A 14,142-nucleotide genomic window follows, 5' to 3' on the forward strand; every position below is an offset into this window, starting at 1 on the left:
ACAACCATACAAATCTAAGCATGTTGGTTAAAGGCAAAGTCCCAAAAAGAATACATTAAATAGCTAAAAACATATAGCAGGACAGCAGCAAATGAAAATACAGCAGAGATCATTGGGGTTGCAGAACTATAATCCTAAATACATTTTGTGATGATTAATAACTCTTTGGGTGGAAGACAAAATGCTCACAATTACCTACACATGAATGTGAAACCACCCCCAGTAAGCTACTATACTGTGAAAAAATGACAAAAGCTACATGCCAGTTACTACCTAGTTAAACAGGATTATTCTACCCACACATGCAAGTGTGGGTTATGTGAAATTTCAGCTGCAGGAGATAATAACAAGGTAGTCTAAACACAAATGATGTACTCTGATAACAAGGAATACTTGAAATTGCAGAACTACGCTTACTGTAAATGGCAGATTTTAGCTACAAGTTTCATAACACTTCATTTGGACGTGATCAATTATTTTCTTAGAAAGCTGAAGTTTTCATTGGTGAATAAAGGCCCTCATACAATAGCAGATATAAGCTGCCGAGGTGGCCATAGACGTTCAGATTTTAGTTTTCTTTCGACGACCGTCCAGACACCGAACGTACGTTTTAATGTAATGATTTCACCTAAACAGTCAGATATAAATTGTAGGATTATAATTTGTAAACTAACAAATCGGACAATTTTTATCCATAAACTCAAAGACAACAATCATATGAAAGGTATGCCCCGGAAACAGTAGTAGTGATAGGCAAAGGTTTACCTCGGAAGTGACGTATAGTACTGCTCTATATGAAAGAACGATTGTGTGAACGAGATGGTTATTGAAAAAAAAAAATTGTGATTGCTGTTGGAAAATGAGTCCAGTATTTATGAATGCTAAATACAGAGCAGCAGTTGCAATAGTGATGGCATTAGCACATGAGGAGAAGCCGAAAATGCGGAAGCGCTCTTGGAGTAAGCAATGGCTTCTAAAGCGAGAAACTTTGTCTCATATGACACTTCTACAGGAGTTACAAGCTCAGAACCCTGAAGATTTTAAAAATTATTTAAGAATGTCAGATTCATGCTTTAGATCCCTACTCCAGATGGTTGATCCACCTATCCAAAAAAAAGATACAGTCATAAGAAAATCTATATCAGACTTGCTAAAACTTGCTAAACTCAGTACTGCAACAATCTCTATTGATTGAAATGCCCACTTTTAGCCTCACAAACTTTGCCATAGCCATATTTACTTAAGCCCTTGCCCAGTCAAGTGCATTCTGTGACCTGGCATTCCTCCACACCAATCTGGGGACTATCTGCAACCATATTAACAGCATTTTTGAGCTCAAATTTTGAACAAGTCCCTTTTGATGCACTTTATAAAGTCCCTCATGGAAAATAATTTTCTAATGCTAACAAACCCCCAGAACAAAGAGTATGGCACACACAAGGAGCATGGGGCAGACAGAGTATGACACACACAGGGAGCATAGGGCAGGTATAGTATGGCACACACTGTATCCCTGATCTAACAAGATGGACCAAGGGGCTGCCTTTTCCATTCCTCTCCTTGCTGTTCAGCTTGAGCACAGATTCTTGCTAGCTGCTAACTCCAGGTCACACAAAGCTTCCACATAACCCTTTCACTCACTTTATTATATTTCTATATAATACACAAAAGCCATGAATATCCTGTAAATTATATCCTTATAAACGGTGAGTAGTGATGTCATCAGTTATAAACGGTGAGTAGTGATGTCATTTCTGTCACATGATTCACTAAAATTTGTGTATTATAATAAATAAAGTACCCCCAGTTGTAAAATATGAGGATATTAGAAGTTACCTCGGAGTTCCATGACCTGTATAAAAACACTCGGCCTTCGGCCTCGTGTTTTTATATGGTCATGAAACTCCTCGGTAACTAATAATATCCTTATATTTTACAAGAGGGGGTACTTTATTCACTATATAATGGACCAGTTCAAATGACAAACTCCCCCACACAATACTGCATAACTAAACACAACTATTAACCTCTGCTTGGGAGCTTTGTCCCACCCAAGCATTAGCCCTCAGTCAGCAGTTGCTGCCCCAGGCTTCCCTTTCAGCACAAGCCCTATTTATTGAGCTGATGTTGAAAATGGCTGTATGCTGTCTGTTTAAACAAAACTGGCACTTTCATGGGCTGGCAGGACAAACATTCCTGGAGTTGCCCTTTCACTCGTGCCCAGACGATGGCGCCACACGGCTGTTCTACACAAGCGCACCGTCTCACTGAAAAGAAAGATGAATGAAATTGTGAGGCAAGCAGGGGCTGAAAGGGATGGAGAGGCGGACTAGACCAGCAGTCCCTCCCCTCTGAGTCATACATGGATGAAAAGGAGGGGTCGCTTAGGGGCAGTACTTGCTCTTTTGTCTCCGTGATCGCTAGTGGTTTCCCACAGAAGCTGGCAACCCTTTATTGTCATTATTGGAGTTGCGCTTTTACTGCTGCTTGTTTTACCCCTGCCTCTTACCGGAGCCCTGAACGATGCGCAATTCAGCCTTACCGATGTCCTGCCAGGTAACTAGCACCAAACTACTTTACTCATTGATTTTGTGGAAAGTGCTGCGTTTGCTACTCGCCACATGGCTAGTGCTGTGTATGTGATGTGTATGTGCTCTCCCTGCCATCTGTCTCTCACTGCTCTGCTGAGAGCATTTATAGCCTATAGGTCAGTTACCCTTTTAATCCTTCTATACTTCTATTCCGTTTGATTTGGTTTAGACTACACCCGCTGGCACTGAGAGGATGTCCAGCAAGAAGACATTCCCCATTCCAACCTTTTAAAAAGCTACAGGTTGTTGTCTAATGGCTCACAGGGTGTTTTAGTTCCAATCTTCAAAGATTTGTTATTCGTCTAAGCACATTCACCAGTGGGATGTCACATGACCAGTCACTTATTTCCCAAAAAATCATTTTCACTTGATCATAGTTTTATGTCAAGTACTGGCCATTAAAGCTTAGTCTCTGTGTGTGTGTGTCAAAGCTGCAGAGAGATCTTTGTGCTGTTACTGAACTTCAACCTTTTCAATATACTCAAACAACTAAAAGTCATGCGTGTTAAACAACTTTACCCCCAAACTTAAATATAAATGTCATTAACACCACAGCGCTCCATGCAATTGTATCACACTGTATTCAGCCCCTGCTGTTCAGTTGGGGCTTCCCATAAGATGTCAAGTTGAATAAAAGTCTGTAACATGACTGATGCCTTTGATGAGAAGGATTTTGGGCTATGCTGACCGATCTGCAGCCCTCAAGCTGTTGCATATCTGTAATTATCATCTGTTAACGGAGAACTGCGCTCTGCTTCTTGGTGGCAACTGCATTTAGACTGCCTGATATAAGGAGAAGCTACAGATAAAAATGCCATTTAACTTCCTATGCAGACTTGTGTAGTTGAATTGAAGAGGATGTCAAACCAACAGTTGGTTATTTGTATAATGTATAACAAAAAGTAATTCTAAGCCTTTTTCGTCCGTGTGTGTGTGTGTGTGTATGTATATATGTGTATATATGTGTATATATATATATATATATATATATATATATTACGTATCCAGACAAGAAGAAGGAGGCAGCACTCGCTTTTGAAAAATCTGTGAAAAAAGTGTATTAAAAATTTACAAAAAAAAACACGTGTCTGCCAAACATTTAAGATTCTAGAACCGGAAATGACACTGTGGTTACTAAGTAGCAGATACAGCATCTTAAATTCTAGAATCTTAAATGTTTGGCGGACACGTGTTTAATGATTACCTGTTCAGCTTGAGAAAGGGCACTATGCTGGCCCGAAACGTCACAGATGCAACTTTTGTATTGACAGGTCGTATATGATGCTTATTTGTGAACTTTTGTACATTTTTAATACACTTTTTTCACTGATTTTCCAAAAGCGAGTGCTGCCTCCTTCTTGTCTGGTTACGTTGTATATTTTGTGTGGAAAGGAAACAGAACTTCCCCTTTGAGGCTTGCACCAACAATCACTTATTAAGCCGACATCGAGTGAGTGCTGCTAAATGCTTGTTATATATAACAAGTTTTATTGTTTTATTATTACAGAAAAAAAAGAAAATTGTTCAAATTGTTTATAAAAATTTTACTTATTTGATTAAAATGGAGTCTATAGGAGATAGGATATATATAGATATCTCTCCTATAGACTCCATTTTAATCAAATAAGTAAAATTTATAAAAACAATTTGAACAATTTTCTTTTTCTCTGTAATAATAAAACAGTGATTTTAATATATATATATATCTATCCTAATTTTTTATTTATTTTTTTGGAAAGATCCACACTCCAATTTGTAGTTGATCAAAAAATCTTTATTCAGTTCATCCATCCTTGATTTAGACTTGAGACTACAAATTGGAGTGCGGGTCTTTCCAACAAATATATATATATTATTTGTAGAAGGTGTTTATTTGTAGAAATTGTTTATTTAATAATGCATATCCAACGTTTCGACGCACATCTTCTTCCGCTTCTTTCTTTGCTTCCCCAGGGCTGACACATGCGTGAAAAGTGAAAGGCGTTTTTATTTTTCATTTTAAAGTTCAGTAAGTGAATAAAATCGCTGGGGGGGGGGTTAACTTTGGAAACCATTACCCCCTTTCCGTCTCCTTTAAACACACACATTTGGATTAAACAATACCTTATGTTTTAAGCCTCTTCCATTACTATTTTGTAACAATAAAGAGCGTCTAATTTAGTGTTGGTTATACCTTTGACAATCCCAAATGTCTTGGCACACTGGTTCATAAACTGGGCATGGTCTAATTGCATTACCAGTTGGTAGAAGTACGTCAGTACTGCTATTAAATAGATGTTGTAATGCCAAAATCTCCCTTTCCTAAGGGCCCTGTTTCTGAGTTCATTGGTTTAAAGGGAAGCAGACATACCCTGGCCAGCTTGCTGTACTGTACAGATCTGCGAATACATGCTGACAAGCTGGTTTGCAACTAAAAGCAACGTTGAGCTTGGTTAAGCAATGGGGAAATGCTAGTCATTGCACTAAAACGCCTATATAATCTGACAGGAGGATGCAGATTTACAATAACATTTATCATTGTTATCTCCATCAGACTGTTCTCTTGGTTCCTGTTTATTGTAGCACCAGTGTTTTTGAGCAGCATTTTCATGAAGCTGCAACTGCATTAATTACAGGTTAGGTTTTCAAGCTTGACTTGTTTATGTAAATAAACTCCACATCTCCGTAACACTTAACCTACATTTTATCAAGCTGTCTTCTAAATTCAGTATACTGCTAAAGCGACATTTTGTTCTCTAAATTGTCCTGTGGCATTTGGGAACTTGTCCCATACACTGCCCCAGAAAAATCTACTCTCTAGTGCAGTTCCAGCGTCTAAAGTAGAAATGTGTTTATTTTTGGGTCCCACAATCTTGGGATATAAAGGTTATATAGATTTGACCTCCCATGGAATGGCAGCATCCCTATTGCTCTTTGTGAGCAACCCTTAAAGGAGAACTAAACCATAAAAATGAATGGCTAGAAATGCCATATTTCATATATTGAACTTATTGAGCCAGCCTAAATATTCAGCATATATATAGCAGTAACAAGCCAGACCTTCAAAGTTGTCACAGGAGTGTACCCATCTTGGATTTTGTTAGGAGTGTGTACAAGCTGAAAATGAGGGTTGTCTGTGCCATACTGCACATTATACTTGATCTGATAGGATGGAAAATTGTATTTGTCTGTGAAAAGTACTGTAATTTCCCTTCCTATCCTGGACGATCAGAACTCGTAGAAATTTTTTAATATTAAAGATACTGACATCAGAAATTAAACCTTTTTTACATCTATCACAACATTGTCTACTTATGCTATTTATACTTTTGCCATAAAAGTATTAACCCAATGCTTTATACATTACCTATCTGGACCCCCCCCCATGTTCCTCTATGAGGGTGCTGCCATACTTGCGCAGCAGTAGTCCGTTTGTATTAGAAGGGACCGTCGGGTTGTCAAAACAGTCAGGTTTAGGAACTTTAAGTAACAATCACAAAAGCAGTATTTTATGTACATTGATATTTTGAATAGGTTTTTTTAATGTCTGTATCCCTTTAATACAATAGAATACTATGCATAATTAGTGCTTCTAAACAATGATTTGCTATAGAATTGCACAGCTCTTAAAAAAGCCAGTTGGAATCTCTGCTCCAAAGCATGGTAGAATTGCTCATGTTTCTTTGATCTGAGGTCTTGTGCCTAGGGTAAGTACATCCCTGTGTGTGCGTGCAATGAAGAGAGGAGATCATTGAACACTTACATTTTTTTATGATTTTATACATTCCATACATTACTGCTTAAAAGTAGCATGATCCGAAGGTGCAAAATTTAATTTTAAAGGACAATAAAAGGCTAAATTACTATACCCAAACACAGGACTGGGGTACTTGGTTGGTGGCTACAGAAATTACATTTTTTTTTCTTCATATTTTATGGTTAGCTGTTTGGCTCACTGGCTGGAATATATTGGCACCACCCAGAGATTTTGCCTTTTTGTGAAACTTTTATATGACGGAATATTAAAATAAGAGCAAATGCGATATTTACGATACACACTAGAATTGTGCTTCTGTGCTGTAGATACATCACTATGTATTTATATAACGTGTTTTTCAAATCCTTTTTATGTCTTCGAATATTTTTTTTTTTTTTTTTTTAACCTACATTCTTGAACTGTAGCTTTATAGGCTCACACAGAAAGCCTTAACCTGCATTTGGTTTCCTGGAAAGTGTTCATTATTTTATAACTAACTGGACCGCCTGAGCATGTCCAGAGGGATTTTGCCTAGCAATTGTTCTGGGTTATTGCATGCAAAGCTAGCTTTGTAGCAATTCCCTTAGCCCCAATTATTATTCAAACGGTGCACAGTTATTGAGATTGTGTGCATTACACTGAATTGTTGGCAATAATGAAAAATTTTATCTCTAAGGGAGGAACGCCATGGGCAATTTCGGCAGTTTTTGCGCAACGCGTCGGATCGCGCCAAAATCACCCGTGGAGATCCTCCCTTATTGTATAATTAAATGTACACGGTTTCATTTTGATGCCATCCTTATTTACTTCAAAACCTTTCATTTGTAAGCTCTTGTGATTATTGCAATACCCTGTTTATTATAGACTAGACATTAAGCCTGTTAAATTAACGGGCGCGACGGTCCGTGGGGCACATGCGCAATCCCACGGACACAGGGACTGGACGCAGAGACACTTCAACTTTATTATATAGGATTAATGTAACTTGCTGGCATTGTTAAATTATGAAAATATATGAATCTGTTGTGTATTAGTGCTATAGTATTTTATAGCTCCTCCTTTAAATTTATTCCTTTATTTATATGTATGTTTGTCTTTTTTTTTTTTTAAAGCAATAGTGTACTTGCCATCATACGTTTGTGTAAGTCTTCATTCAGACTGTTGGCTTCCTTACAACCTGAATCGTTATGGTAACATGAAGCACACAAACCTTTCTATCTCTCCCTCGGTAATAAAGATTGGTGTCCAAAACAATGCAACAATTTTTAATCCATTGGTCAAGTGTTGGTATTATCTCTGCACTTCAGCCATTGTATAGAGATATACATTACTGCAACCATAGAGTTAGTCCCAAACATGCCTTAAATCAAATACTGTTCATTCTTGGGAAAGAATAAAGATTTGTTGAACGTGGGTATGACCTGGCACAGGTATTAATTGCCTACAATAATTGTGTTATTAATTTGTCCTACCCTCAATGCAATTGTTAGCTACAACCCATAAGCTAATAATTGTTTGACTTCTGTCAGAACAGTTATTGAAATTTTATTTTTGGTTTCTAAGAAGAAAATATGGTCAATGGATACTTCTTCTTAATATGTATATACAACACTTGGCTTGAGCTGTATGGCAGGAGCTATGCTGCCAGTGAAATAATTTGGGTATGTTTTAATAAAACATAACATCTAATATCTATTGGTAAACATTTTGGTCCCTTAGAGTTGAGCGAATTATGCGAGTTGTAAATGTTTTTTTTTTTTTCAGTAAGTCCAGACAGGCAGTTGTACCTTTTTAATAGTACACTTTCTAAGCTGAATGTCAAGAATTCTTGGCCAAGACTTCTGTGTTATATGAACGTTTATGTGGCTTCTTTTATTGGCATCATCTCAAAGCTTACTATTATTTGTAATAGGTATATTAAATTGACCGGTCCACTTTAATTGCCTTCTGCACTCGTATTAGTAGTATTAATAGTTAGGACATTGAAGGCATCATTAGTGTTTAGTATTAGTGGCACTGTTTTTGTATGACTATTTGACTAGTACAGGCTGTATATTTACAAAGAAGCATGCTATTCAGCATCTGTATTTGATAGCATATCTTTTTTTTTTTCTATAAAAACTAGGGCTTGAGATTTTACTGAACACCGACCGTCAAACTGTCCTTGGCTTTTTTTATCATACAGTATGTCGGTACTACTTTAACTTTTTTATGATGCAGTAAAAAAATGTCATGGTTAAACATGTCTTCTGCACCTGATTCACTTGTTCCTCATTCTGTATGCACACCTTGGCTAGCAATAGACTGTGATTTTATGGAGGACCAGTGTGTAAAACATGTTGACATGTTTCAGTTTAGCCGAGGGTGACTTTGTGATAAGGGTATTTGCGATGAGACAGCAAAATTCCAATTTGTGCAGTTCTAAAGGTGTTGTAGCCTATAATCTCCTCATTCCTCCTCCTTTCATTTTCAAGAGACCATTTTGTTGGTTTTGGGAATAGGTTGCAGGCTTCCCCCGAACATTGCATCTTAAAAACAGTCCATATGTTAATCGTTGCTTCATAGAAATTACTAATTTTATGTATGATCTGATAATTCTAAATAGAAAAACTATTTTAAATAGTGAGGGGCTCTCCTGGCATATAAATTCACTGTGTTCACACATAAGGTAAGGGCACACATATCCTGTACATGCTCTGATACATCAGCCAATGAATGGGCAAAACTTTGTCTCTCGTTCCAACACTTCTTCCTTTTACATATAGAACCTGATTAATTAATTCCTTTGAGGGTGCACACACATCACAAAATAGTGGCTCAAGGTAAAAATTGTAATAGGCCAATAGTGGGTGATATATAAAATAATCTGGTAATTTGCCTGTATGGCTTGTTATGGGTTGTATGGCTAGTTTTATGCAGTATAAAAGCTTTAAAGTTTACCATGTTTTAATTTTATTTATTTATTTATTTTTAGGGTTTTTTTGCTTCATACTATCAAGAAATAAATAACTATAGTTGACCTCTACCTACAAGAAAGTGGTTTTCTTGGAAGCTTATTTTATTTTCCCCTCTCTATTTTGGATTATACAAGACCTTCTCTGAAATGTTGACACGGAAACTACGACAATGTAAAGTAAAACAAGTGAACTTTTTGTTCCTTGTGGCACTTGCTGTAGCAGCCTTTACATTTGTAACAAACCGCAGCAAATCTCTATTTTTTACAAACATGGACCTGGAACTTAAAAAAGATAATCCAGTTATTTCTGTTAACTGCACCAAGATTATAAAAGGAGATCTCGAGGAAATCCAGAAATCCAAATTAGAGTTGTTAACTGTCAAGTACAAAAGCCAGCGGCATCAGCTCACAGAAGATGACTATATTAATATGACAAACGACTGTGAATCCTTCACCAGAGACCGAAAATATATATTGTACCCACTAAGCAAAGAAGAACATGAGTTTCCCATTGCATACTCAATAGTGGTCTACCATAGGATTGATATGCTTGAGAGGCTGCTGCGCTCCATATATACTCCTCAGAATTACTACTGCATTCATGTCGACAAGAAATCTTCTCCATCTTTTCAGAATGCTGTGAAAGCGATTGCTTCTTGTTTTGAAAATGTGTTCATAGCTAGCCAACTAGAAAATGTGGTGTATGCATCATGGACTAGGGTGCAGGCTGATCTAAATTGCATGAAAGATCTTCACAATAGGAATGCAAAATGGAAATACTTAATAAACCTCTGTGGTATGGATTTTCCAATAAAAACAAATCAAGAAATGGTAGAAATGTTAAAGGGATTAAAGGGTCAAAACAGCATGGAAACTGAAAGGATGCCTCCCCATAAAGAAGTTCGTTGGCGAAAACATTATGAAATTGTTGACAACTCCATTAGGAAAACTGAAACTGACAAAGCGCCTCCTCCTATTGAGACACCAGTGTTTTCTGGTAGTGCCTACTATATTGTAACACGAGCATTTGTTAATTATATTTTGGAAAATGAAATGATCCAACGTTTTTTAGAATGGTCTAAAGACACGTACAGTCCTGACGAATTCATATGGGCCACGCTTCAACGTATTCCTGGAGTACCGGGTTCTGTACCAGCTAATAGCAAATATGATGTTTCTGATATGAACGCTTATGCCAGATTTGTGAAATGGCAATATTTAGAAGGAGACGTGGCCAAAGGAGCACCATATCCCCCGTGTGCTGGAAATCATGTTCGTTCTGTTTGTATATTTGGGGCAGGGGACCTGGAATTTATGCTGCAGAAACATCATTTGTTTGGTAACAAGTTTGATATTGATGTGGACCCTGCTGCCATTATGTGCCTAGAAGAACATTTAAGACACAAAGCACTAAATCCAGAACTACAAGTGTAATCTTTTTGGCTGTCATTGTGGTCCCTTTAAACTAAGAAGGAATGGTGGTTTGGATATTATGGGCTCAATTCATGAACAATTTTCTCACCCATATTTTGTTCACTTCGTGCCATTCGTCAATTGCAACGACTGTGCCTTTAACCATAGATATGGATGTTATTCATACATAATGACCCAGTACATCATTTTTTCATATTTCTTTGAACTTGCACTAGCACTTGATTGGCTAACATTGGCAACTGTGCTTGTGCACTATAAGTGTTCATAATTTCAATAAAGGCTGTTGCACAACAGGATCTTGCAAAATTTTTTTATTTATTATTGAACAAATCGACGTTTCGCCCCTCACTGAGGCCTTTGTCAAGATATCTTGCATCTTGACAAAGGCCCCAGTGAGGGTCGAAATGTCGATTTGTTAAATAATCATTTTTTTGCAACAGCCTTTATTCAATTTCTATACCTATATTCTGTTAGCACCAGGACAATAACCCAGATAAGTGAGTGCAGGTACACATTTTAGAAATTCTTAATGTTAATTAAAAAAGCCATGTGTGTAACATTGTAAAGGGATTAGGTTTGAAATCATGAATGTTTTGGATAAGCGACCAAACAAAAAATGTTGTAACTTTTTTCCTGCACTTGATTTGAAAAATAAAAGTTTAACTTTAATATTTATTTTGCATATAATATTGCCCATTAACAAGCTTCTTTTTTTTTTTGGTCTTGTAAATGTTTATATTACATTCATCTTGTAAATGTTTATATTACAAAGTGCTATGACTTTTTATAAACTGATCAAAAAATGCTGGTAGCACCAAAGAAATTGGTCCGTGGTGGACTTATATAGATATACCATAACTCAAGTGAGTTAGATTTAGTTTTTTTGCAAAAGCTTATTTTCCCTGTCTCTGTAAAAAGACAATTATTGCTGGTATTTATTTTTCATTGTCATTGTTCTACATGTGTTTAGTTGAAATGTGCCATAGCATTTTTAGTGAGTTTTCAATAATTTTTGGGACATAATTCTAATATACATATTAGATATTTTTAAAATGTTAATTTCTGCTTTAAATAGAAACTAGTGTATTTGGGGTTCCCCCCCCCAAGTATCAATGAAACCTTATCCCTTACATAAAACAAACCTGACAAATCCTTAGTATTTATTTGGTGTTGAAGGTGATGGTATATATTTTTTTTTCTTTTAATTTTATGAAGGTTCTTGTTTTTTTATGCGTAATAGCACTTTGTTGGATTCCTGTGATGCATATTCCATTGTGTTTGGCTATTGGTGGAATGCTGGAAGTTGTAAATTAGGTTTATATTTGGATGACAGGAGGTTTATGCATACCTGATCAGAGGAGATCAAATCTATCAAAGGCAAGAAATATGGCATGCCCATCTTCATCATGAAAGGTAAAGACTAGAATAGACTTTTGTTTTTTAGTATTTTGAAATTTCCCTGATTTCCCCCCCTCCTTTTTTTGTTACAATACTGACAACTATCTTGAGAAAATGCATCCATATATAATAATAATTTTTTTGTTTTTTAAATTGCAATAAGGGAAGGTTCTGATAATGTGAATTATATACAGACGTCTGACACTTATTTATTTTGATACCAAGTGTAAGAGTTTGCTTACCTTTATGTTTTCTTTCCCATGAACATATTGTAGACAACCATGCAATTTTTTTTTTCCTCAGGGCATTTTGTAAAATAATTTTTGTAAGTCCCTTTCTATTACTTGTATGAAGGTCGATGATCTTTATTTTTGTACATTATAAAAACAGTTATATTTTTCTTAAAATCATAGTTTAAATGTCATTTCCAGTCTGTCAAGCTGGTATTTTGTCTAATAAAATAAGGTTTGCTGTAAATGTGTTTCTTGAGTATTTATTACAAAATTCTATTTACTGACATAACAAACTAGACAATTTTTTTCTTTCTATGTAAGAATATAATATCTTAAGAATATACAATAAAAAAAAAAATACATTTAAAGCGAACAGAAATACCAACAGAGGAAGATGGCCCTAATGAGAGAACCAGAGGCTGGGCATAGAAGACCATACATCCAAGCATTATGATGCAACATTCACATGCATGCTATATGTGCACCATCAGAGCTGTGGAGTAAGTCAGAAGCAAATTTGGGTATCTGAGTCGGCAAAAATGTTCAGAATCCTAATAACGTTAAATACAAACACTGATTATGATAAATTCAGAAAGTTTATCAAAGTAATTAACGTAATTAACTGTTAGCATGCACTGGTAAAAGCTGTGTGTTTGCTTCAAAAAAACTACTATATTTTATATAAACTATAGTAGTCTTCTGAAAGCAAACTCTGTTTTTACAAGTGGAGAGCAAAAGTACATTATTTTTTAATTACTTTGATACTTTGTTTTTAGTGTTACTGTTTCTTTAAAAACAGAGACGTCGGGGGGTACCATAAATGTAGGAGTCGAAGGATATATGTACGGACTCCACAGCCCTGTGCCCCATATCTATATGTCCTATGTAAGAAGTCAAATGGAAACTATTATATATGTATGTATTATACTAAACAAGCCAAAGTTAAAACAAAAGTATATATAAAATCGGTTATGGGAGCACTTTAGGTTTAAATTAAATGTAGTTAATGTATTTGGTTTAAATTTGCACATTTTAAACTGTTAACATTAAAATGTATTTTTACAAAAAGTGCAGATAAAGACTCCAAAAAGAAAAGTAAAACTGGGGAATAAGTTATGTATTTACTTTAAGGCATTAAAAAAGAACACATTCAAAGTAGCAGAATGTGCAAACTATTTAGTGGCATTGGGCAGCTGGAGAGACCACATACTACTTCCTCTTCTTACTGGTTAAAGAGCAACTTTTGACAAACATAAGGCTTCTTGACTTGGCAAAACAACTTAACCAGTTTATATTGTATAATGTGTCCACTGTTGATACAGGACACAAAATATCACATGAATGTTTAGCCACAAGCAAAAGTTTTAAAAACAAATAAAATTTGTAGCTTACATTCTATTCTGTCTGATTTGTTTTTTTCTCTAGTGCCCATTAACATTTTTTTTTTTTAATTTGTGGATGCTTTTTATCCTACACATAAAGCTTGGAGAACATATGACATTTTGAGTCTGCTTTTGAAAATATTCAAAGAAGCTGAAGCCTGATATTTGAAGAAGTGTTCACTAGATGTATACCCCTACGTTTTTAATCCACTAGCTGTGCATTCTTCTGCCTTATTAACCTTTGCCCTCTGATTACAGGTACATCTGTGTTGTCCGGGTTCATTTTACCAGCTCAGGTTTATCCACACTTGCAGACTAGCTAAGCGCCTATTGATTATGGATACTGGATGCATAGACTCCAGGTAGAATTGTATCGCAAGTAAATAAAAAAAAAATAGAAAAATTCAGGTAA

General features: G+C 35.9%; 1 protein-coding gene across 1 annotated transcript; it reads left to right on the forward strand.

Moving 5' to 3' along the window:
* The first annotated feature begins 2,527 nt into the window (after positions 1 to 2,527).
* On the forward strand, positions 2,528 to 12,592 carry gcnt1.L (glucosaminyl (N-acetyl) transferase 1 L homeolog). The gene is given in 2 exon segments (NM_001087338.1): positions 2,528 to 2,556; positions 9,302 to 12,592. A coding segment is annotated over 1 exon segment (1,287 nt). The 5' UTR covers positions 2,528 to 2,556; positions 9,302 to 9,430; the 3' UTR covers positions 10,718 to 12,592.
* Positions 12,593 to 14,142: the final 1,550 nt, after the last annotated feature.

Source organism: Xenopus laevis, chromosome 1L (genome assembly GCF_017654675.1).
Source record: "Xenopus laevis strain J_2021 chromosome 1L, Xenopus_laevis_v10.1, whole genome shotgun sequence".
NCBI classification, from domain to species: Eukaryota; Metazoa; Chordata; class Amphibia; order Anura; family Pipidae; genus Xenopus; species Xenopus laevis.